The 27,141-nt window shown below is 40.2% G+C and overlaps 1 protein-coding gene across 2 annotated transcripts in view; it reads left to right on the forward strand.

Moving 5' to 3' along the window:
• LOC126278353 (uncharacterized) overlaps positions 1-27,141 on the forward strand; it is a 138,950-nt gene that overhangs the window by 82,569 nt on the left and 29,240 nt on the right. Inside the window, exons 14-16 of one of the 2 annotated variants that reach the window (XM_049978408.1) lie at positions 4,147-4,808; positions 12,680-12,911; positions 19,111-19,347. In XM_049978408.1, the coding sequence (XP_049834365.1) occupies positions 4,147-4,808; positions 12,680-12,911; positions 19,111-19,347 (1,131 nt within the window). The remainder of the gene's footprint in view (positions 1-4,146; positions 4,809-12,679; positions 12,912-19,110; positions 19,348-27,141) is intronic. The other variant, XM_049978409.1, reaches the window with a different exon arrangement.

Below are 27,141 nucleotides of genomic sequence, written 5' to 3' on the forward strand. Positions count from 1 at the left end.
AGTAAATAGCACTCATAAAATTAACTGAGAGAAATGAACCTTGTGTGTGTGTGTGTGTGTGTGTGTTTTATGGATTAACATCAGTTTCTTTGTATTAAATACATCATTCTGTAAAAAAATTAGCAAAAAACAAAAAAAACTGCAATTTGGCTGTCACGCTTCACACTGTTATGGCAGATCATTCTGTTGTAATATTGCTAGTGTTGCACTACCAAATCTTGGTCTCCAGAAAGTAAAACCTGTTGAGCTCAATTAGCAATAAACTGGCTGATGTACAGTGAAAGTGTTTTTACTCTAACCTGTTTTGTATATTGTTAACTTCGAGCATGTCTTTGAACATGGAATTAATCATTTTATTTGAAATGTTACCAGTAGATCAAAGAAGCATTACTGTCATAATATAGCGCTGTCAGTCATAGAGCCAAAGTTTATGTTATTGGCACCAGAATTTTACAAAGTTCATGTTCCAGTTACCAATTAACATAGGTCTTTAGGAGCCACTTACAACATTTAATCAGGTAAAGAATTACTGTATTTGGTGTCAGAAGACTTCATTGTAATTAACATTAAACAACTGTTGTAAGTATATAGAGAAAGTAATGAGAGATCAGTATAAAAAATGATGCAGGGAGTTAAGGTAAACATAATTTTGAGAATTAATGCAAACCATCCTGGAAATTAAAATAGTTGTGAAACAGCTATTTTCCTATGCACTGAAAAAGACTGTGTTATTGTTAAGGCAGCAGGCTCTTATGCTGGGGAGGGTGCTTCAAATTCCTGTCCAGTTCCCTAAGTTAGCTTTTTCAGCATGAGACAGTTTTTAAACAAGACAAAGGCCATTTATTTATTTATTTATTTTTTCTTTCCTCACCCATGTGGAACAGGGCACTGGTTCTCTCTCTCTCTCTCTCTCTCTCCTCTCTCTCTCTCTCTCTCTCTCTCTCTCTCTCTCTCTCTCTCTCTCACACACACACACACACACACACACACACACACACACACAAAGTCAAGGTGTCTTCACACTATAGACATTCCTTCATCCTGAATTTTTCTTGCTAGCAAGGTCATATCAGGCAGATTTTTTCATTGTTGTAGGGGGGCTGATTTTGCACAGGAAATGTGGAACCCTTCCATGTAGTTAGTGATATTTCTGTTTACAGTATTGTGAAATTGGATTCCTGGTGGTGGTTGTGTTTTTAGTATTAAAAAAAGGAGGGTATTGGTGGCTGGGTCCAGCTGTTCTCAAGCCTGAAGGCTCTTTTTTTACCCACTTACTCATCCAGTTATAGGGCGATGTGACAGTTTAACATGGGCTCTGAACTGCAGCGCATCTTGTCATTTTCTCCCTTGCCATATCAGTAACCGAGGTGAAAACCTGTGATAAGTGCCACTTGCCCCCTGAACCACTGAGCAATTCTCAGTCATGTCCTTCTGTGGTTTGCAAACTTTGGGTGGAGAGATACATGTTGATGCACATGGTACTAGTTAAGTTAATAGTAGTGGGTTTAAAAGTTAATGGTGCCTCTCTTACACACATTGAGTTTTCATGTCCTTAAGCCGTCTTCACCCAGACCGTGCATGGGGTAGTCTGTCCAAATGTGCAGAGCAATATCTAGCCTGTCAGATGTTCTGAATGTGCATTTGAATGTAGACCAATGAGATGGAAGAACGACACACATGAGTACGTCATCTTTCTTCAGTACAGTTACGAGATGCCATATGCACTTTCAGTTGAAACCCATATGCTTGTACCATTTCTAAGCACTAACAAAGTGAGGATCTGTTAAAACCTGTTGTTAAGTGTTTGATTTGTTGTAATAAAATGAGAGGAAACATCATATTGATGGGTAAAGAATTTTTGTAACTTGCAAAATATAAAAGTATGCCATTTCAAGGCAACAGCACTTTGAAATTCCATCAGAAATGCACTGTTACAATTAAATGTCAGTTAATAACATATCTAGAAGTAAGTTTTCTGGAGATATAAGGTGCATTCATGATTGGCATATTATGATGAGTAGAGGTGCAGAATTGTAAGATAGCAGGTAATGCATTGCTGGTTCGTTGCGCACTGGGCCCAAATATTTCTTTTCCTATTCCTCACATTTTGTATTAGGGTCTGATACTTCCTTATTACTTTAATAGAACTATATTAATATTTGATGTTATGTAAATATAAGTGCGCTCTTTCTGAGGAGTGAGTTTGTTCGGTTGGCTTTATCTACCAGACAGCTTGCACTGCTTTCAGTAAGATATTTTGCACTTCCTTGTTTCAGGTTTTGTTTTTCACATGTAAAGATTCTGCTTTTAATGGAACGCTCACAAGCCGATGTCCTTATTGACTGGACATGATACTTTTGCTTTTCATGGATATTGAATTTTTTATTTTTGTATACTACAGACAGAACAACATGGCCAGCATATGGATAAAGGAAGAAATGTGTTTTTTTAATGAGCCAAAATAGCAATATAATGCTTGTCCATTTCGTAAACAGTGTGATGTGCGAGCCAGATACAGTAGGCAACTGCCACTGGAGAGAGCTGTGATCATGTATACCATGTTGAGGCATGCATACTGCATGCACAAGTCGCTTCATTTCTGAGTGCTCAGCAGCACTTTGATCTTGGCACACTCAACTTTGGCATTCAGAAGCATGGTTGGTGTTCAGACGACTCAGTGCTGCACTATATTGTCTATACATGTGGATAGATCACGTAACTAATGAGGAGGTATTGATTAGGATTGGGGAGAAGAGAAGTTTGTGGCACAACTTGACTAGAAGAAGGGATCGGTTGGTAGGACATGTTTTGAGGCATCAAGGGATCACAAATTTAGCATTGGAGGGCAGCGTGGAGGGTAAAAATCGTAAAGGGAGACCGAGAGATGAGTACACTAAGCAGATTCGGAAGGATGTAGATTGCAGTAGGTACTGGGAGATGAAGCAGCTTGCACAGGATAGAGTAGCATGGAGAGCTGCATCAAACCAGTCTCAGGACTGAAGACAACAACAACAACATGTTGAATAGTTACCTTTTTCTCTTACCATGCTTACACATCACAAAGTAGTTATGTAGATTGCTCACAACTTGATATTCGTGCAGGTATCAATGGAAAATGCAACACTGTAAACTTTGGACATCTTCAGAAAAGAAAAAAGACACACACCCAAGTGCACCTCAAACACACAAGCGTTATCTCGAGCTGCTCCCATCAGAATTCTGGCTTGCTTATGTGAATGTGTGTTTCTTTTTCTTTTCTGAAGGAAGTCCTAAAGCTCAGTACATAACAACTTTTCATTATGCCTGTTTGAAACTCAATGTGTCATATTTTTTGTAAGTAGCAGTCTTGTCTGTTTCATAATGTTGTTGATATTCCAACATTAACTTTCAGTTGCTCGATGTAAGCTTCAAATTGTGCTTCATCCGTTGTCAGAGAAATCTGGTCATCATACTACACAATTCACAACTGACATCACGCCAAAGATTGTGGCAAGTTTCTTACATATGTGTGAAGTTTGCATATATGGCTAAGTTTCAACGAGAAATGAGGCAGATTTATAATTAATGTGTTATCCAAGAGCTCCACTGTATTCAGTACACGCAAAAATGAGTACATCTAGTTGAAAAGTTCATTGAATTATTTGAAAAGTGGTAGTGTCACTTAAATTAGGCCATAAAACACAAATGAATATGTAACTTCTGGAAACCGACTTAAGTCGTACTCTTTCTCTCTGCATTTGGTTTTGGGTGCTACACTTAAAACCAACTCTGGAACTCTTAATTTTTTGATAGACTGAAAAAAAATTTGTGGATACAATGTGAAGAAGACATCTGTCATATTTGCTCCGCCTCCATTCTTACCTCTCTGTGGAGTTGACATTCAGGTCTAAAATTGTTTAACCAGGAAGTGTCAATAGAGAAATAAAAACCACCTTTGAACCAAAGCATGTGTGTTGTCGAATTTTTCCTTAGTTGGTGTATTCTTTGCTCACACTGACAGAACAATTACCCTATATGTGTGTTTAAGATCAACTGCAATAGTGCGATAAACATTTAACATAGTCTGCTGCACAGTGTATGCTGTCTTAGATGTAGCCCTAATTTTCCATTCAAATACTTGTACATGTATTGCTTGATTTATTACAGAAAGAAGAGGAAGAAGAAGAAGATTTGTATGGCCCACGAAAGAAGCGGAGGTGCACATTGAACAAGCGTCCATTTTATGACTCGGATACTAGTAATTCAGATGATGATTCTGATCCAGGCATATCAGAGAAACCAAGAGTGCTTTCAAAAACTATGGAGGATAAGTTGATTAATGAGTGCCGTAATTCAACGTGTGAAGTGCTGCTGCATCGTGAGCTCCTCCGATATTCAGCATTAACAGAGGCCCAAAGCAAGAAACGTAAAGAAGACTATGAGGAGAACCCATATAAAGGCTATCCAGAACTGTGGTATGTCGACATAATCAGGAGGATGTCAGCCATCCCTCTTCCTGCTGATCAGTCCTTTGAAGACTTGCCTTTGGAGAATATATTTATGCGCGAACTCTTGTTTTACCGTTCTATTTTAGAATCCACAGACACACATGATAATCAAGCTGATGATAAATTCAGAGGTTATCCAGACAATGTTGTAAATAGTATATTATCACAAATGTCCCAGCACCCTGTACCTGAAGATCTCGTAGAGGAAGGTCTGACAGCATGTAGTGACAGCTGTGATGGATACGTAGTTTCAGTGAAACAGCCTCTGAATTCTGTTGCTGCTCCATTATGTAATGTTCCTACTAATGTAACTAAAATCAGGTATGTGGTGAGTGTGCGTGTGTGTAGGTACTTAGGTCACCTTTGCAGCACTCAGTAGTACAGTGAAATTGCCCTCAGTGCACGAGAGCGTGTGTTGTTGAAATCGGAATAGTTGACAAGTGTAGCAGCATACCTTTTATGCACAATTTTACTTTATTTAGTAGTTGCTTGCAGAAAAAAAGTGTGTAACTGAGAGTATAATTGAACATAATAGTATTTTCTTCTGATTTTTGTGTAAAATTATGTATGTTGTGTGTGTTCAAATTATGGCAATTTAATGTGTGATATGCATGGAAATTTAGTTTTTGAAAATGCATGTTATTAATTATCCATTGAATTATCTTTGCAACTGGAAACTGAAGGCAAGATTTTACAGTGGAATCTTTTAATGTACAATGCACAAAAATTTAAGAGTGAGATGCTCACACAAATTTCCTCTTAATACTTCTGAAGAAAGTTATTCACACTGGGTGTTTTTATTTAGATTTCTAGCCATAACATTGACTGTGTTTGAAGCAGGTGGAGGGCAGGATTCAATCCCGTTCCCTAGTTGTACCCTCAGGTGCAGCTAACACCTAAAGTCAGGAACCCAAGTTAATAATCGTAGGCCATGAGCGTGTGCACTGATGGTGACCCAATCACATACTCGCCATGTTCTGCCATCTAGTGACAAAGTGCAATACTACTGTGTCAACTAAGTTAAGGATGTCTGTTATGACACACTGTTAAGATATTTGTCAGGAAGTGGAAGAATTGTAAAATAAATTCAGAACTGTAAACTGTCCTAATAGAAAAAACTGTCCTAATATAAGAACCCATGAACCATGGACCTTGACATTGGTGGGGAGGCTTGTGTGCCTCAGCAAAACAAATAGCCTTACTGTAGGTGCAACCACAACAGAGGGGTATCTGTTGAGAGGCAAGACAAACGTGCGGTTCCTGAAGAGGGGCAGCAGTCTTTTCAGTAGTTGCAGGAGCAACAGTCTAGATGATTGACTGATCTGGCCTTGTAACACTAACAAAAATGGCCTTTCTGTGCTGGTACTGCAAACTGCTGAAAGCAAAGGGAAACTACAGCAGTAATTTTTCCAGAGGGCATGCAGCTTTACTGTATGGTTAAATGATTATAGTGTCTTCTTGGATAAAATATTCCGGAGGTAAAATAGTCCCCCATTCGGATCTCCGGACAGTGACTACTCAAGAGGATTTCGTTATCAGGAGAAAGAAAACTGGCGTTCTACGGATTGGAGCGAAGAATGTCAGATCCCTTAATCGGGCAGGTAGGTTAGAAAATTGGAATTTGAAAAGGGAAATGGATAGGTTAAAGTTAGATATAGTGGGAATTAGTGAAGTTCGGTGGCAGGAGGAACAAGACTTTTGGTCAGGTGACTACAGGGTTATTAATACAAAGTCAAATAGGGGTAATGCAGGATGCCATGTATGGAAGTGAACCGTGGACGATAAATAGTTTGGACAAGAAGAGAATAGAAACTTTTGAAATGTGGTGCTACAGAAGAATGCTGAAGACTAGGTGGGTAGATCACATATCTAATGAGGAGGTATTGAATAGAATTAGGGACACACATCTTGTGGCACACCTTGAATAGAAGAAGGGATCAGTTGGTAGGACATGTTCCGAGGCATCAAGGGATCACCAATTTAGTATTGGAGGTCAGCGTGGAGGATAAAAATCGTAGAGGGAGACCAAGAGATGAATACACTAAGCAGATTCAGAAGGATGTATGTTGCAGTAGGTACTGGGAGATGAAGAAGATTGCACAGGATAGAGTAGCATGGAGCGCTGCATAAAACCAGTCTGTGGACTGAAGACCACAACAACAACAATATAAGAACTGAAAGTGTGAAGTGGTAATTGAAAATATTTAGAATGTTAACAAATGTTTATGTGCCCACTGTTATTATCATTTATCGAGTCATTTAACAGGCAAAAGAAAATGCACATACAAATTTTAGGCTGTGGCTCAAACAACTGCTGGAAACTTGAGAGAAATGCCTCTAATGTGGGACTCTGTCTCAAAGATTACTTCAGTGTATACCACACTGATAGTTCATTTTCAGTGGTCATATATGTTTTAGCTGTAGCAAGGCTCTGTTCATAGCTGTTACTGATGATTTCATTAATATTTTGCAGGTAGTTCCTGCAATAGGGCAGTGTAAATAAAACTCGGCATTCCTTTAGCAGCTGACTGTGTAAACTAACACCAGTGGGCTAGGTACCTGCACACAAACTACCAGCTTGAATGGTTAGCAAGGTTCCCTATATTCTTTCATGATAGTCTTGAAAAGTTGAGTCCACACCTTCAGTTGATCAAAATCCTCTTATTTTTTTATAGTTTGTGAGAAAAAGATTATTGTACAGCATTTGAACAAAGCTTGTCTTGTACTCAAATAGCGCCAGTGGTTTAACCCCTAACGTAAGTTGCGAGTTACCTCATTTTTCAAAATCCTGTGCATACTTGAACACCAGAAGGACAAACTTTAGTGAATGTAAAAACTGGTCGATATCCATTTCAGTGCTGATAGTTGTGTTCAGCTACTAGAGAACATAGTCCTGAACTTGTAGCCGGGGTGCCATGTTTTGGATTAGATGGTTGCCACTAAATGTAGCCTTTATTGTGTGCAGCTCTCGATAGCTGACAACAAAATGCGTGCTTTGAGCCTCTTATCTGTGTTGCTGGCTAGGCAGTGCTTCCAAAAATGGATGGCTATAATGATCCTGAGTTTGGTGTTGAACTTAGCGGATCGGAAAATAAAAAAGAATTTGATGTTACTTCATTGGAGACTGATGAAAGTGACAACAGTTCATCAAACAACTGTTTGATTAGTGCTCACCAATGGTGAGAGAGAAAAGCACCTACTGTACTCCAACAAGCTCCTCCAAGAATTTCATTCACAGTAACCCTTGCAATTCGTCTAGTTAGCAACTGTGTAAGTAACGCTGTGTGTTACCTGGATCAGGTCTCATGATGACTTGATAATCCTTGTTATCACAGAAGGAAACAAGTATGCTGAAGCGCGTCATACTTCTTATTAGAAAGACTCTACCAGCGATGAAATGCAAATTTTTATAGCTGTTGTCCTTCATCAGAGTCTTTGATGCAGTACAACTACCAAATGTATTGGGTAAAGCAATCGAAGCTTTGCTGCACAGGCATTTCGACAGGTGATGAGGTGGTGTGTGTAGTTAAAGAACTGAGGCAAAGTTATTGCTGAAGCCTTTCTGAAATGCAAAGCACACACAGGCCAAATGCGAAAAGGAGAAATTTACAAAACTAATGGTTTACATTAATTTGTGAACCATTTTCTATTCTACATTTTTCGCTTACTAACCCTGCCGTCTGTGATATCACAACTTTGTCATCATCCTAATGGCACAGCTGTGAAATACGCATCTTCATTGCTAGAAATATTTGTTTGTTTCTTCCAAATTTGTTGCAATATCTGCAATTACTGTGGGACCTGAGAACACAGCTGTTTTTATCAGAATACATATTGTATTTAGATTGTATACTGACCCGAAAACTTCAGTGTCATCTGACTTGCCCTCTTTGGTTCCCATCATATATCACAGTGAGCATTGACAACATTGTAACCTGAAACATACAAGTATGCCAGTGGCTTCTGTTTAGACTTTTACCGTATCCTGCAGAAATGAATACTATTGTTGAGTATTTGTCCAATTTCAAAGTCGACTCAATTCAGTCTAAAAGTGGGTTCAGGCAAACTACAGTTTTAAACGAGGCAGACGTCCCTAAAGAGCCAAAGTACACGGGATGCATCCCCGTGGTTGGCAACAAGACATAATTTGCCATCTGCTTGCTATCCTTCCCTGTACTCCTCTATTGTCAGCCAAGTTTGTGTCACTGTTACCCTCCCACTCTTCCATGGTGCTGTGCTTGGGCAACTGTGGAACACAGACTGCAATATCTTCTATGATGCGAGTCATATGTAACAACTGCAAGTAATACATAAACAGAAGATTACAATCATAATTCTGTCTGATTCTCGAACTTCCACACATCCCATGATCTGATGTCTGTTAATACTATTATCACCATGACAGGTCTTGCTGCTGTTATCCTCACAAAAATTACACTCAGTTTAATATGAAGGATTTAATTAGACATTTCATTATGGATTAATTTTCCATCTTGTTTCATCTGAATGTCACCAACATATTCTAAAGCTGATTAAATGCTGTTCACACAACCTAGCCCTGCCCTTGAATTCTTCAAAATAAATGTGCATGTGACTTCAGTATCCAAAGCTTCGGCTATAAATGAAAGACGACTCCTGTATACTCTAGTAAACAATGTAAAAACATCATCTTATTATCAGGTAAATATGGTACTTCCAGAGTTTCATTGTGATACACTGTAATACTCAATATGTATTTTGATACATGTGGTAATGATAGTTGCATCCTTCTTTAATAAACAGTGTTAGGGTTAAAGTTTATTTTGTCAGCATGACCTTGTCATTCTCTGATCTCAAAAAAGATCACCAAGCAGAAGCATGCAGCAAATCACCACAGGAGAGGTGTAAGAGGGATACGCTTAAAACTCCTACTTGTGGAGATTCCTAATTTCCATTACACTGTCCAAAAGAAATCCGATTTTGGCGTGTGAGCGAATTGTGGAATTGTGAATCTCTCTTATGTGGGCAGTACAGCTAGATGTAGCATCAGTGCAAAGAAAAAAAGTAACCACCCCAGGCTTATCTGACTCCTCCTTAGAACTGCCATGTCAGAACGGGTCAGAGACTGGTGAATTTGATAGTTGGTACACCCATTCCTGTAACACAGAAATGATAAAATTGGTCATTGGTATATCCATCTCAGTATGTAGTATTCCCAACACATTAGTTGGTAATAAAACATACGGAACAACTGTAATGGCTTAAATCTCCAACATTTGAGAATGTTGTGAAAGAGAACATTGAAATTAAAACTGCAGAAGTATTCATTAAATAAAACACAAAGTATAACCTCATTGAAGCCTAAGGTCCTGCCCTACATCTGCTTAAGAAACATCAAAAGTTAAAAACCAGAATTTGATGAGCAAAATACAAAGGTTGAATGAGGATGACATGTCATCTGAAGGTGTTGGCCAAAGTGACAGCAAGTTCAGCAAAGTCCCCGGGATGCCCCTCTAATATGGGAACACTTGGTCCATCACTGCAGTGAGTAGGGATAGTGAGTGTTTTCTGCAAAAGTGAAATGCGAGTGCTCTGGCCCCTTTTGACGTCAGTGTGGGTCCCCATTTTGACATCAGTGTTTGCTGTTAAAATATTGTGCATATCTACCATGGTGAGCCATTTATTCTCCCGAGAAGTTTTGTGCATTTAATCAGCGTGTTAGTAATCGGACACCTTCTGTTATATACATACATCTTGTTTTATACATACCTTTTCTTGTGTCAAACTGTTCTAAAATTGTGGAACTCATTAGTGATTGTGTATTATATTTTTTTAACAAAAATTTCATCTATTAGAATCAACATGAATTCCACAAAGAGCAGTCTTGTGAAGCTCTAGACACTCTTCTTGTCCATGACATCAGTAATAATAATAATAATAATAATAATAGGTAATATTGGCCACAAGAATGCTGTGTTAGTTGACTTTTCAATAAGGCTTCGGTGCAGTTCTGTGCTGTCATCTGTGATACAATTTTACAGAACATCAGACCAAGTTCAGCCTTGGACTCTGAACCTCTTAGCAGATAGAATGAAATGTGTAGTCTTAATCAAGTGAAATACTTGATGTAAAAATGATTTAAAGAGTGCAACAGGGGATTGTTACTCATTGCGATATATACAAATGAATTGCTGGATAAAATGGGCAGCCGATGAAACGATTTACTCATTATGCTCCAGTGTATAGAGAAGTTCCAGTACGAGAAAATTATAGATATATGCAGGAAGTCCTGCGGAGAATCAACACCATGGGCTGTGACAGACAGTTAACTCTCGACATACGGAAATTTAAGGTATTGATCATAAATACGTGGGAAGACAATATTGTTTGATATGGTATTCGAGATCCATCACTAGAAACGTTAAAACCTGCTAAATATCTGAGTTACTGCCTGATACGCTAGACTGAGATTTGTTGGAAGAATCTTAAGGAAATGTAATGTGTTCATGAAGGAAGTATCTCGCAAACTTTCATTCAAAAGGTTATTGAGAATTACTTGTCAGTATGTGAGCCTTGCCAGGTAGGACTAGCGTAAAATGTGGGAGAATGATGTATTTCATTAAGAGTGCATGTAGTATGCACAGTAGGATCATTACACTGCACTGGCGTATGTTACAAGAGAGGTGGTGTGCATCATACGGAGATTATCTGTTAAATTTCTAGAAGTGTTACGTTCCGAAAAGAGTCAATGAATGTATTACTTCCTGACACACACCTTGTGTGAAATGACCAAACTGGTAAAATCAGATTTGGACTCATACCAGGGGTTACTTACAGTTGTTCTTCACTGACGATTGAAGCTAGAAATGGGGAAAAAGTTAGCAATACTTGAAGTAGCCCTCACTGCCCACATGTTGAAAGGTGGTTTGTGAAGTATACACACAGATGCAGTAATTATAAACTGCTTGGAAAATGTTTTTCATGGCCGTAATGACTTGCATTGTTTGTTTGGTTGTCTATCAAATCACTGTGTAATATGGAACGGAGGTAAAAGTAAGCCTGAATTGTCATAGTCAGTACAGTTTGGTGGAGCATACTGTCTCTCCATACGTGTGAACAAGGTGATGTGGCTTGTATAAGGATTGCATCCCAAGCTTAGGCCTTGCACACATCATCACTTTACACCAAAAGGGGTCATTAGCATGGAAACTGCCAGGCCTGCAACCTAAAACACGGTCAGATGACCACTACCTACAAATTATAACTTGTAGGTAGACTGAAGAGAGTGCAATAGAACTGGGTAGTGCATACATGGAAGCAACTGGGAAGGCTGTGTTGACTCATAGTATGCAGCTCTCTCTCTCTCTCTCTCTCTCTCTCTCTCTCTCTCTCTCTCTCTCTCCCCCACATATCAATTTGGCCTCTTTAAGTTTCCACTACAGATGGCAGCAAAAGCCCACCACCTCATGGTGTCTGGATAAGGCAGGCAAGAGAACATCTAGACTTGAGCTAGGACCAGCGGTGTCTGGTTATCTTCATTGACAAGTGCAAAATTTGTCGGATGATCACTGTAGAAGAATATGGAGTGTCCAGGTTCCAGTGCATGTGTCAGGCCTGCAGTACTTCAGGTTCAGTGCAGAGGGAGTCAGTTGTATTGTGGTCCAGCACCGTGTCGAGATGTTGGTGTGCCCATCACTATTGAGAGTAAGGTGAAAACCTAGCTTTCACATTTGATTTGAATGTGCCAGAAAATTAAATGTAGAAGCAAATTACCTGTTGAATCAAAAAGTAAGTCACAGATGAATGTAACATTAAAGATTAGGGATTTTACACCATTCCATTGTGGTTTTCTCCCTATAATATGATCATGAGTCACATTGATGTTTTCTCTATTCGTTACTGTAGACAATTATTGTAGTTTTTATTTTCTGTGTCAATGACATTGCATCAGTGTGAATGCTTTGGAGAAGAATGTTTTAACTATTGTAGTAGGGACTGTCTTGGAGCAACCGCAATAGTGCTTTGGAGAAAAATGTTTTAACTATTATAGTAGGGAGTGTCTTGGAGCAAATGCAATAGTGTGTTCCACATCAAATGGACCTTAGTTTAGTCTCTCTTTTCTAGATCAGTCATTTTTTAATGCCATATGTTGTGGTTATAATGTTATAATCTAAACAGTTTACTACTTTCTGAATCTTAGGTGCTTTTTTCAGTTCAGATAGTGAGGGCAATTCCCGAGCTTTGGCTGAAAGCTACGGGTACTCAGTAGAACTGACACCTCTCAACATGGGGATGCAATTACGCAAGATATCCAATCATCCCTACCTTGTTAGGATGCCAGTTTCCAATGGCCGCATGGTTGTCACTGATGATTTGGTAACCAGCTCTGGAAAATTTATGGTGCTAAAGGCATTACTCCCTCGCTTCAAGCAAGGAGGACACAAGGTCAGAAACTAAATAAAAACCTATTCTTAATAGGGGGGTCTGGATTTTTATTGTTTCATTTTGTTCTGCAATTTTCATGGTAAAAAAATGAAATGGTCCATCCTAAAATTGACACCTGAATCCACCTCCCTCCATCCGCTAACACTATTTTGCATTCCCACCTTTTACATGTCCCCTAAATGCCAGAAACCCAAATCCACTGGCGTCCCTCCTGGTCACCCCATCGTGGCTGGTTACATTGCTTCCCCAGAAAAATCCTCTACCTTTATAGACTGCCGACTCAGACTAATTGCCTGCAGTCTTCCTTTTAACATCCAAGACCCTCCACCAGCTCTTCATGTTTACTCTCCCATTACTACTGGATTTCGTAACCGTCCCTATGCAGTCTGCCTAATAGGACACAAACATCCATCATGCCTGTGGCTTTTGTGTGTTTTCCAGGTACAAAACCCAACAACTTCTTCCTAATCCTCTGGCCAACGACATCTTCTCCTTTGCATGTAAAGTTACTCCTTTGCTGGCTAAAGTTACTGAAAAACCTGTAGATCTGTTACGATTACCCAAATTTCATTGTCCTATGCCAACCTGTTTATGGGCTACCCAGAGGAACCCATTGTATCAATTTGTCACCTAAACCCCCCTTTTCCTGAGAGCTGCATCTCTCTCCATCGTTCATGCTTTCCATTATATCTTCACCCTTCCTCACTTCGTACATCTAATCACCTACTGTGTTTGTGTGAGTTTTTACCGTTCCTCATCTTAATTTATTATATCAGTCCCAGAATTTCCATTATTGTAAAATTGAAGATAGTTTAGTTTTAATAGCTGTGGAGCTCTAATAACAACTGTAATTTTCAGATTGTCTTATTTTTTAATTGTTCACACCTTCCTTTTGTCTATGCCTTTTGCAACTTGCTTTTCATCTCCTTCAGTTCTTGGGAAGATATCTTTCATACTCTTGTGAATATAACCCTCATATCTTCACTACCTGATTTTCTTTTTATCTATAATTCACTACCTTCCTTAAGTTTGTGATATTTCTCACATATTGATAGTAGTTTCTACTTTCCTTCCTCCTGATTGAGGTGCCACAGTGGATAAGACACTGGACAAACATTTAAGACAATAGAGGCTCAAATACCCGTTTTAAATTTTAGGTTCTCTGTGGTTTCTCCGATTTCAATATGGTGATTATTTACTTGAATGATTCCTTTCAGAAAGACATGACCAGTTTCCTTCGCCAACTATTAGAAATAAAAATAATGCTTTGTCTCTAATGGCCTCATCATTTGCTGGACTTCTTACATTTTCTCCCTCAGTTTCTCTGTGTTAATGATTTCACCACTTCTCCTGATATCGTTTTCTGTTGTAGTCTACAAGGCTGTTTTTGTACTGGATTTCATATAACACTATTTTCCCCACAGATATCGTCCATCTAGTGTGTTAATGGTATACTCAGTGTTCCAAAGGCTTGTGATAAAAAAGCCCATTAGATGTATTAGCAGCCATAAAGAAACAGCAAATAAAATATTACAAGTGAACGGCAAAAAATAGGAACTGTGTCCAGGAGAGTTCTAGGGTGCCAGGGTTATTAAGCATGGCTGTGGTGATAAAGCAACATGGCCAACGAAGAAGAGACCAGTTGGTGAACAGAAATAGGCGAGAAATATATATTTGCCAAAACGATCCATTGTAGTAGATTAAACGCTAAATTCTTTTTTGTTATAAGCGATCCTTTGCTGCAATCCAGATGTTATAATTCAGCAAAACCATCTTTTTTTTATAGCAGGTTATTAAAAATATTGTTCCAACAGTACAAAGTTAATATTAAGGGGTAAATTGTGTTGGGGGGGGGGGGGGTTGTAACAGGGAGGAGGGGGACCATGTGGGGCAGAAGTGTGGGTGAAGATAGGTCGCCGGATCGTTCCTGTGCACTCCATTCCCTCAAAAGCCAAGCAGGCATTGCCCATTCTGTCTGCCCCATTACATCACAAGAAAAAAACTATAGGGTGTTTCAGAAAATTATACGGGCCTTCCACAGTGCACCTTAAGATTCACTTGGGATGCAGTATGCAGATGTGCCCAGGGATTGTTTACTGTGCACAAAATGCCTTAACAGATTCATTTGTTAGACATTTCTTAACAGTACATTGAATGCACATATGAGTTACTAATAACACTAACACTGGTAATGCATATATACATGAAAGGAGAGAAGCAAAAAAAGGGGGGGGGAGATTGGCAGGTGCGTTGGCAGAGGGCAGAAGATGGGGTGATAAGACAGTGGGGATGGAAACTGTTGGGTGGAGAATGTGGGTTCAGTTGGTTACTGTAGGTTGTGGCTGGGATAATTTTGGGAGCAAAGAATGTGTTGTAAAAGTAACTCCAATCTTGACAGTTCAGAAAAGCTGATGTGGGAGGGGAAGATCCAGGTAGCTCGGGTAGTGAATCTCAGTCCCTCATTCTGTGTCTTAAATGCTATCTAACCATGGAATGAGCCCCTACAGCAGAACCGTTTCTCTGGATCCCACCCCTCCTTTCACAGTGAACTTCGCGTTTTCAGATTCTGCCAGTCCCTGGCCCTCAAAGGCCTGGTGCTGCAAAAACATCTCTCTATGGCACAGGCATCCCAGAACCGCCTCTGCTCCCTCTGCAAGATACCGGTACTGTGCAATCCCTACTACATACATCACATCCTCTGAAACTAAATCACTTGTTCTCCAGTATTTGGAGGAGCATTCTGGACACAACCTCTGTAAGTTAATCCAACCTGCTGACATCCTACTGCCACCTTGGGGCACTATCATACCCACAGTGTTCCTCCTCGTCAACCCCCTCACAGCACACAAACCCTGCCCAGCTGACCTTCTGAACTTGTCACATTACACCAAAACTCCATACAAACACTCCACCAAATTGAGAGCCAAAACATTCCCGTAAAACTGTTTGCTAAATCCTCAGCTCCACAGAACTTTCCATCTTATCCAAAGGCCTCACCTTTAGCCCTGCATCTAAATTTAACCATGATGGACCTGTCAAAGACCTAGTGTCCTCCTAATCCGTGCAGTGGAAACACTTCCTTCCATTTCATATTGCCATCCAACAGTGATCCTCCTGTCTCTTCTCCTCCCACCTAAACACCTGCTGATCACCTTCCAGAAATTTCTTATTTCCAACTTAGCCTCACCATCCTTCCTTTCTCAGAACATCAGCCTTTCAGCAGAGGAAAAAATAGCCCCCATCCACAACCTCAAAACATATCCTGACCTAATCATCCTACCTTCAGACTAAGAAGGATGGACCACTGTTGTTATGACTTGCAGTGATTACTTGGCAGAAGGCCTCTCTTAATGACCTGACTGCTCCACCTACAAATGCTGCCATAGTGATCCCATCCCAGAAGTCCAAAATAACCTCCAATCCCTGCTTAAAGCCTTAGGCCCTTGCCAGAACTTCTCTGCTGAATCCATTTCCCTCCTCATCCATATGATGCCCCACACAGCAACCTTCTGCATGCTCCCAAAAATCCACAAACCCAGCAATCCTGGACAAACCATTGTAGCTGGTTATTGTGCCCCCACTGAAAGAATTTCAGCCCTCATTGACCAACAACTCCAACCAAATGTCTGTAATTTGCCTCCGACATCAAAAATACCAACCATTTCCTTCACTGACTCTCTACCACCCTCACCCCTTTCTGGATCCCTACTCATCACTGTTGAAAACCACCTTCGTATACACCAACATCCCTCATACCCATGGTCTTACCGCTATTGAACGCTACCTTTCCCAAAGTCCTTCAGACTGCAAACCCACTATCTCATTCCTCATACACCTTATTAACTTTATCCTAACGTGCAACTACATCTCCTTTGAAGGAATGTTACACAAACGAACTGTGGCACAGCCATGGGCACCTTCCTATACCAGCCTCTTTTTGAGACATCTAGAGGAGACCTTCGTAGCCTCGCAAAATGTCAAGTCCCTTGTCTGGTTCAGGTTCATTGATATTATCTTCATGATGTAAACTCAGGCTCAAGACCCTGTCTTCATTCTTTCACAACCTCAACACCTCTCCCATCTGCTTCATCTGGTCCTACTCAACCTAGCGTCCCACCTTCCTAGATGTTGACCACCTTCTCTCTAATGGCTCCATCCACACCTCTGCCCGCACTAAACCCACCAACCAGCACCAGTACCTGAATTTCAACATCTGTCATCCCTTTCATGCCAAAAAATCCCTGCCACACAGCCGGGCCTGGGACAGCGTATCTGCAGTGACAAAAACTCTCTTTCCCAGCATGCTGGGGGCCTCACCAAGGCCTTCATAAAGAGGCACTATCTCTAGACACATCTCCTGTGTCATTTTGTCACACACCCAACCCTCACACCAGCTACAAAGGAGAGGCCCCCTTCATCACCCAGTACCACCCTGGACTGGAACAACTGAACTACATCCTTCGCCAGGGCTTTGTTTACCTATCATCATACCCTGCAGTGAGGGATATTGTACTCCAGATCCTCCCCACCCCTTCTGAAGTGGTATTCCATCACACACCCGACCTCCACTCATAGTCCATCCCTATGCCACTCCCAGTCTCAACCCCTCGTGACAGGGGTCATATCCCTGTGGCCGATCCAGGTACAAATCCTGTTCAATCCACCCAGCACTTCCTATTCCACTCCTTTCACAGGCTATCATGCCTCATCAGGGGCCAGGCCATCTGTGAAAGGAGCCATGTTGTACACAAGCTCTGCAGTGACCATTGCACTGCCAAACTGTGGCCAAGAGCAAAGTAGACCACCTTGTGGCACAAAATGCAGCTGGAAATAAGATATTTAATTTCAATGGTTGCTTTACTACCGGAGCAATGTGGATGTTAACCGCTACCTTCAGCTTTTCTGAACTGCACAACTGTGAGTTATCCTTACAACACATTCTTGACTCCCAAAATTATCCCAGCCTCAACCTACAGTAACCTACTGTTCACACACCCTCCACCCAGCAGTTTTAATCCCTGCACACTTCACCAGACAGTGCTTTCCTCTCTCCCACCCGTACCCTGCTCACCCCTCTCTCTCCATATTGCTGTTTCCGTTCTATGTAAAGGTTGCAGTCCGGTCCGAGCTGCTGGTGATGGCGGTCATGTATGCGTGAGGTGTGCTTGCTTGTATGTATGAATGAATATATGTAGGGGGGGGGGGGGGGTGCACATGGCATGTGAAAATGATTCAATTCAGAAATATCTTCAGAGTATTTAGAACAGAAACCATAAATGAAGTACAGTTAGCAAAATTTCAATCCACCTATTTAGCCTTGAAAGTGGAAATTTCTCAATATCTGTGACCATCAGTGCTAACCAAGTTCTGGTGCTCATGTAAATGGGCAATAAGAAACATATGTATCATTTTGGGTCTGTACTGTCCCAGTTTCTTAGCATTTTCAATAGCTTAGTAAAACTGAAAAACCATGATCGGTGAGTTACCCTTCTTCTCTCCTATTAGCATGACATGACATATGAATGTGCGCATCTCCCATCTATGTTCTCTTGCAGATCAGATCTGTGCTGCCAGCCGCCCCCCCCCCCCCCCCCCCCCCTTCATACACATACACATGGTGTGACAAACAAATGACAGGATATAATTGTCAGCATTGAAGAATGGTGAAGCTGCGACTACTGAGAAGGGTTGCATCAACTAGTGGAAATGTGTAACATTTTGGTAATTCACAATAGCACAATCTTGTGCACGAAATTCATAGCATTGGCTGTTGTGTTATTTTATTTTTACTTATGTACTTTAGTATCCACTCTACTGTTTCCGTAATAGTTATGTCCAGAGGAAGATATGCCTACAGCTGAAAGAGCACAATCATCAGCATAATTATTACTAAGTAAATACAAGGGCAGGCAGAGATAATTCTAAAGAAAAATATGCTTTCCTGCAAATTTATCCTCTTCCTTTTTCATATATTGGCCTGGACTATTTCAAAGGAATAGCTACTAAAATTAGGGTAATATTTTCAATTTCTTCTTTTTTTGTTCTTCCTTTTGACTGCCATCCACTAGTGTGTGATGCTGCCATCTGTTCTCTATTTTCACCTTATTTATTAATAATCATTTTTATCAAAACGATAGTTGTTATCGAGTACTACACAGCTTGATTACAGATGACTTTAAAAAAGTGTGCTTATTTTCAGGTCCTGATATTTTCAACTTTCAAAAAAGTATTGGATCTTCTGGAAGTACTACTTGAATCCCTGGGTTACAGCTACTGTCGCCTCGATGGAGCATCTAGTCTTGATGAACGAACTGAAAATGTTAATGAATTTTGCAACCAGGAAAATATATTTGCATTTTTGATCTCGACAAGAGCAGGAGGATTGGGATTAAATCTTGTTGCTGCAGATACGGTCATCATCTTTGACAGTGACTGGGTGTGTATTGTTTTCTTTTTGATTTGTGATTACCATTTGTGAAATTTAACAAAAAAGTTAATAAAAGGTGATTATGCATTACACTTGTTAAAAATATAATATTAAAGCATTGGGTAATTGGAGTAGACATTCCTCAGAATTATCAGACACCTTGTACCATTTAAAGGTTAGTGCTCTGTCAATTTTTTTTCTTTTTTCCATATATATCCCATCTCATTTTCATCTGCTTCCTCTTCTCTTTCTATCATACTGCCTTCAAATTTGATTCCCTCTTATAAATCCCCTGCATATTCCTTCCACTTTCCGGCCTTTCCTTCTTAGCTTTAGAGCTGACTTTCCATCTGTGCTCCTATCTGTCACACACGTCTCTTTTCTTCAATGTTTTTTTAAATCTTACTTTAGCAACATCCATATTTCTATACTCTTGTGTTTCTAGAATCTTGCATTTCTTCTTTAGCCATTCTCGCTTCCCCATTTTGCATCGTCTTTTGATTTCATTTCTTAGGCATGCATATTGAATTATGCCTGTTACATTTACTGCATTTTTGTTTATTCTGTTTTCAGCAGTTAAAGTCAGTATTTAGTGTGTTGCCCAAGAATTTCTGGTGGGCCTTGGCTTTTTGCCTGTCTGATTGGACTGGTTGGTGACCAAGCAGTTTCGTCCCTTCTCCCCCCCCCCCCCCCCCCTGCCCTCCTCCCACCCCCTTAAATCAACCAACCTGTTTGATCCTCTCTTGGCTTCACTACTCAATTTCTCAAACCTACCCATTTATCTTCCATTGTATTCTTTTACCATCATGCAGTCAATCATTTGCAATGCTTCGCTCAGAGAAAATATGAGTCTCGTAACAAATAAATACCCCACTCATACGGTTACAGCTGGTGGGGACTTCAATTTTCCCTCATTATGTTGGCAAAAATACTTGTTCAAAACCAGTGGTAGGCAGAAAACATCTTCCGAGATTGTCCTAAATGCTTTCACTGAAAATTATTTCGAGTATTTAGTCCACGAACCCACGCGAATTGTAAATGGTTGCGAAAACACACTTGACCTCTTAGCCACAAACAATCCATAGCTAATAAAGAGCATCATGACTGATACAGGGATTAGTGATCACAAGGTCGTTGTAGCTAGGCTCAATATCGTTTCTTCCAAATCCACCAGAAACAAATGCAAAATAATTTTATTTAAAAAAGCGGATAAAGTGTCACTAGAAGCCTTCCTAGGAGAGAATCTCCATTCCTTCCGAACTGACTATTCAAATGTAGACAAGATGTGGCTCAAATTCAAAGATATAGTAGCAACAGCAATTGAGAGATTCATACCTCATAAATTGGTAAGAGATGGAACTGATCCCCAATGGTACACAAAACAGGTCTGAACGCTGTTGCAGAGGCAATGGTAAAAGCACGTGAAGTTCAGAAGAACACGAAATCCGGAAGATTAGCCAAAATTTACAGTCACATGAAATTTGGCGTGGATTTCAATGTGAGATGCTTTAATAGGTTCCACAACGAAACATTGTCTCGAAATTTGGTAGAAAATCCGAAGAAATTCTGTTCATATGTAACGTACACAAGCGGCAAGAGACAGTCAATACCTTCGTTGTGCGGTGCCGATGGTACTGTTACAGACGACTGTGCTGCTAAAGCGGAGTTATTGAAAGCAGTTTTCCAAAATTCCTTCACCAGGGAAGACGAATAGGATATTCCAGAATTTGAAACACGAACAGCTGCTAGCATGAGTTTCTTATAAGTAGATACCTTAGGGGTTGCGAAGCAACTCGAATCGTTTGATACGGGCAAGGCCTCAGGTCCAGATTGTATACCAATTAGGTTCCTTTCAGATTACGCTAATACAATAGCTCTCTAATTAGCAGTCATATACAACCGCTCGCTCAGCAATAGATCTGTACCTACTGATTGGAAAATTGCGCAGGTCACTCCAGTGTTTAAGAAGGGTAGTAGGAGTAATCCATCGAACTACAGACCTATATCATTGACGTCGGTTAGCAGTAGGGTTTTGGAGCATATACTGTATTCAAACATTATGAATCACCTCGAAGAGAACGATCTATTGATACGTTATCAGTATGGTTTCAGAAAACATCGTTCTTGTGCAACGCAGCTAGCTCTGTACTTGCACGAAGTAATGGCCGCTATCGACAGGGGATCTCGAGTTGATTCCATATTTCTAGATTTCCGGAAAGCTTTTGACACCGTTCCTCACAAGCGACTTCTAATCAAGCTGCAGACCTATTGGGTATCGTTCAGTTGTGTGACTGGATTCGTGATTTCCTGTCAAGAAGGTCGCAGTTCGTAGTAACAGACGGCAAATCATCGAGTAAAACTGAAGTTATATCAGGTGTTCCACAGGGAAGCGTCCTGGGACCTCTGCTGTTCCTGATCTATATAAATGACCTGGGGGACAATCTGAGCAGTTCTCTTAGGTTGTTCGCAGATGATGCTGTAATTTACCGTCCAGTAAGGTCATCCGAAGACCAGTATCAATTGCAAAGCGATTTAGAAAAGATTGGTGTATGGTGAGGCAGGTGGCAGTTGACGCTAAATAACGAAAAGTTGGAATTCAATTACTCGATAAACAGTACAATTCTCAAGGTTGTCAATTCAACTAAGTACCTGGGTGTTAAAATTATGAACAACTTCAGTTGGAAAGACCACATAGATAATATTGTGGTGAAGGCATGCCAAAGGTTGCGTTTCATTGGCAGGACACTTAGAAGATGCAACAAGTCCACTAAAGAGACAGCTTACACTACACTCGTTCGTCCTCTGTTAGAATATTTCTGCGCGGTGTGGGATCCTTACCAGGTGGGATTGACGGAGGACATCGAAAGGGTACAAAAAAGGGCACCTCGTTTTGTATTATCACGTAATAGGGGAGTTGGGATGGAAGTCCTTAAAGCAATGACGTTTTTCGTCGTGGTGAGATCTATTTACGAAATTCCGGTCACCAACATTCTCTTGCGAATGCGAAAATATTTTGTTGAGCCCAACCTGCATACGTAGGAATGCTCATCAAAATAAAATAAGAGAAATCAGAGCTCCAACAGAAAAGTTTAGGTGTTTGTTTTTCCTGCGCGCAGTTCGGGAGTGGAATGGTAGAGAGATAGTATGATTGTGGTTCGATGAACCCTCTGCCAAGCACTTAAATGTGAATTGCAGAGTAATCATGTAGATGTAGATGAAAGTCTTGATAGTGTTTGCTTCTTTAAATTTTAGCCAGGTCCCATCTCCTTAATTTCCAATTTCTTCCATTTTAATCAGCAGTTGATAACCAGTAAATAGGGAAAGGAAAATTTCACAAAAATGATAAGACGAAAAATAACAAATAATTAGCAGTTTCAAGGGCAGTTTACTAACAATTGTAACTGATTGTTGCAGAATGTTAAAACTGCATTTTGACACCTAATAACCTCAAGGTTGAGTTTTGTGTATGATCTTAAAATAACAGTTCATTTTCTGCGTAACGAACTTTGATTTGATGATGTAATTAGCACAGAAATTAGCAAAAAAGTGCCACCGAAATTGGCAAAAAATCACCACAGTGTTTGGCAGAGAAGCAATACCCAGTTTGGCAGAGAAACAACGCTGAATTCGGCAAACAAACAACACCTAGTTTGGTCATGACATAAAACAGTTTTTTTCTGTCCCTACCAATAAATTATGGTGGGAGTCCGTATCTGCCCTTGTAAATGTTTTGCAGTTTAAAATCTTATTGCAAAATCTCAGTCTTGAAAAATGAACATGTTGTACAACAAAAAATTTTAAGACCTGAAGGCGACAGCAAAGTCGATTGAAACTGGTATTAGTAAATAAAGAAGTAATTTATGCAATCTTGTCTGTTGTTTGGTTTTTTACAAACTGACAATGAGCTTTGCGCATGGCGTATTAAATTGGATACTGCTGTGTTTATGACTCAGATGTTAGTTAACAGTTTTAGAACCTCTGAACACTTTTAACATTATATCCCCATAATGTGAGCTAGTGCGATGTGCATTTGATCATGGGTAAAATTGGCTGAGAGAGTGTGCAATTTTATCTCAGATCGATATATATCCCTTTCCTCTGTTTTAACCACATTCCAGGGTGTCTACGACCCGGGAGATCCGGGAAAAACCCGGGAATTTTTTCAACCGGAAGAAAACCGGGAAAACCCATTAATTTTTTAAAATTGCGGGAATTTGTCATTGTTTTAGTTTTCAGTTACATTTTTGTAATTTGTCTGATAAGAACGAGCTTATGCGCATGCACGTATTAGTAACTTCTCCTGCTTCTGGCTACAGAAGTGTGGCAGTTAGCTTTATAAGCAATAGCAGCAAGCAGCCAGATGCTATCCGGAAGAATTTCACTGGTGCGGCAAAGCAGCCAGATTCACGTATGCGCAACAGGCCCGGAACTAGGGGGCCGGGGCATCTGCGCTGGACGCGGGAAGGGGGGGTGGGGGGATGGTGCCAAATTTGTATTATTGAGAAAAAAGACATTGTTTCACAAAGTGCGTAGCATCCAGCGCACTTGGCCTATCGATTACTCATATGATTTTGAAGGCATCCCTATTGGTTTTTGAGCAAATTCCAAGTTGATTTCTGAAAGAATCGTTAAGTTGATTTTTGAACGCGTGCTTAGTGTATGTGATGTTTCTGCCAGGGGAATCCCCGTCGCATCTAGAAATAAACATTCCTGCAGACAAAAGGAGACGGGCCTGTACAAGCTGAGGGATAAAGCCGAACGGGTGAATGCCATTCACTGTGTATATGGTTGACTCGGTTTGCAAGTGATCAGCATTGTTATAACTACTAGTAAATTCCATAGATTTGGACTACCAGAGTAGAAATAAACGACTAACAGGAATAACAGGCAACAAAGATTGTATCCAAGAAAAAGAAATTTTGACAGAAAATTTTTGGTCAGACTGCTACACTACTAAGGGTCAGTTATACAGTCCCCGACTAGCAGCCACTTAAGTTCTATTGTAGGAATAGCATGGAAAACGTGTTGTACAAATGCGTAATAACGCCTAATCAGAGAATAAATGCGGGATAATTAAACTGGTGATTGTGGCAGCGTTAGTGAAGTTAACCAGAGAATCTACTTCTCAATCTCGCGCTTCAGAAGCTAGAATGTACGAATGAAATGTGAAACTATTTCCTAACATAAAACTTTTTGCTTGTAGTAGGCCTAATAGGCATTTGATATTGGTACTTCGTGAATTATATTCCGCCGTGTTATAAAAATGAACATTTGTGCCAAAACAGTGTCGTTTATATGACGTGTGTAACAATTGCTGCAATATTAGGCAGGCCTATTTTGTTTCGTCAAGGAGTGACAAAATACACATAATCAGATCGAGAAACCACACCAGTCTTGGGTACTATTAGTATAACAGCTTTTCTAGTATTAGACAATGACATTTTGTTTTTCATGTAGCTAAACTTTGATGAGGTAATAGATTCTTTCCTGGAAAGGAAAGTATGCCATATAAAGCTGTGGCAAGATTACAGAGAAAAAAAAGCTAGGACCTAAGGATTGAAGAAATGTGTACTGTCTTGCTTGTCTCTTGTCTTTACTCGTTTTATGTATCCTATATTTAATTTTATGCCACACAAAACACCAAGTTATTAGCTAATACGCAGTAAAGACTGCAAATTTCCTGAAGAGTTCTTGTTCTGCCGGTTGCAAATAATCCCATCCAGTATTAATTGCGAGAATTTTTTAAAGAGGAGCAGAATGTCAAACCAGCCGACTGGGAGCAGGAGAGGCACCACAGGACATTTTAATTTCCACTGGCGTGAATATAGTTTGATGGCACCCATTACAAAATATTACATGTTTGAATTCCACAGAGCAAAATACAGAGACGTGCGATGGAAGAATGTTGTGTGAAGAGGCGTGGCACTGCACTTTGGCACACTTAAGACCAAATAACATAGTCTTACATTCCCTCGAACACATGTTTTATGTATCAGTTTCTTCAGAAAGATGTGCGCTAGAAAATGAGGACATTTTTGAAAAGTCGATTTCGTAAATTTTTGGCACCCTACCTCAAACGCTTGAGGGAGGGGTAGCGCCACTATCTAATATAGGTCCGGTTCGGAAATATCGTAGATCCGGACCTGATGCACAGAGGATCTGAGTTGTAGTGGGGAGGTGGTTGTCTCTACGTGACCCGTGTTTACGTTAAGAGGTTTTGCTGTTTCCTCTTTGTTTATTGCTCTCACATCAAATGAAAACAAAATGGATTTCTGTGGCAGGGGGCTATCAAGTGAATTAAAATACATTCACATAATAACAGAAGACTCAAATTTGTAATGGGTTTCAGATTTTATTTTGTTTCCACCTTTCTGTAAGTCACACGTTAATCGCCTTGCAGAACAATGAAGTTATTTTTGTCGGTTTGTTAAGGAAATTTGACTTTCATTAATCTTTTCTGCTGAGGCAGTCAATTTATTTGAAACAAAATGTTTAATTCCACACTGTTGGCTAGTTTCAAGTGTTGGCTAGTTTCAAGTGTTGGCTAGTTTCAAGTGTTGGCTAGTTTCAAGTGTTGGCTAGTTTCAAGTGTTGGCTAGTTTCAAGTGTTGGCTAGATTCAAGTGTTGGCTAGATTCAAGTGTTGGCTAGATTCAAGTGTTGGCTAGATTCAAGTGTTGGCTAGATTCAAGTGTTGGCTAGATTCAAGTGTTGGCTAGATTCAAGTGTTGGCTAGATTCAAGTGTTGGCTAGATTCAAGTGTTGGCTAGTTTCAAGTGTTGGCTAGTTTCAAGTGTTGGCTAGTTTCAAGTGTTGGCTAGTTTCAAGTGTTGGCTAGTTTCAAGTGTTGGCTAGTTTCAAGTGTTGGCTAGTTTCAAGTGTTGGCTAGTTTCAAGTGTTGGCTAGTTTCAAGTGTTGGCTAGTTTCAAGTGTTGGCTAGTTTCAAGTGTTGGCTAGTTTCAAGTGTTGGCTAGTTTCAAGTGTTGGCTAGTTTCAAGTGTTGGCTAGTTTCAAGTGTTGGCTAGTTTCAAGTGTTGGCTAGTTTCAAGTGTTGGCTAGTTTCAAGTGTTGGCTAGTTTCAAGTGTTGGCTAGTTTCAAGTGTTGGCTAGTTTCAAGTGTTGGCTAGTTTCAAGTGTTGGCTAGTTTCAAGTGTTGGCTAGTTTCAAGTGTTGGCTAGTTTCAAGTGTTGGCTAGTTTCAAGTGTTGGCTAGTTTCAAGTGTTGGCTAGTTTCAAGTGTTGGCTAGTTTCAAGTGTTGGCTAGTTTCAAGTGTTGGCTAGTTTCAAGTGTTGGCTAGTTTCAAGTGTTGGCTAGTTTCAAGTGTTGGCTAGTTTCAAGTGTTGGCTAGTTTCAAGTGTTGGCTAGTTTCAAGTGTTGGCTAGTTTCAAGTGTTGGCTAGTTTCAAGTGTTGGCTAGTTTCAAGTGTTGGCTAGTTTCAAGTGTTGGCTAGTTTCAAGTGTTGGCTAGTTTCAAGTGTTGGCTAGTTTCAAGTGTTGGCTAGTTTCAAGTGTTGGCTAGTTTCAAGTGTTGGCTAGTTTCAAGTGTTGGCTAGTTTCAAGTGTTGGCTAGTTTCAAGTGTTGGCTAGTTTCAAGTGTTGGCTAGTTTCAAGTGTTGGCTAGTTTCAAGTGTTGGCTAGTTTCAAGTGTTGGCTAGTTTCAAGTGTTGGCTAGTTTCAAGTGTTGGCTAGTTTCAAGTGTTGGCTAGTTTCAAGTGTTGGCTAGTTTCAAGTGTTGGCTAGTTTCAAGTGTTGGCTAGTTTCAAGTGTTGGCTAGTTTCAAGTGTTGGCTAGTTTCAAGTGTTGGC

This window comes from Schistocerca gregaria, chromosome 6 (genome assembly GCF_023897955.1).
Source record: "Schistocerca gregaria isolate iqSchGreg1 chromosome 6, iqSchGreg1.2, whole genome shotgun sequence".
Lineage (NCBI taxonomy): Eukaryota > Metazoa > Arthropoda > Insecta > Orthoptera > Acrididae > Schistocerca > Schistocerca gregaria.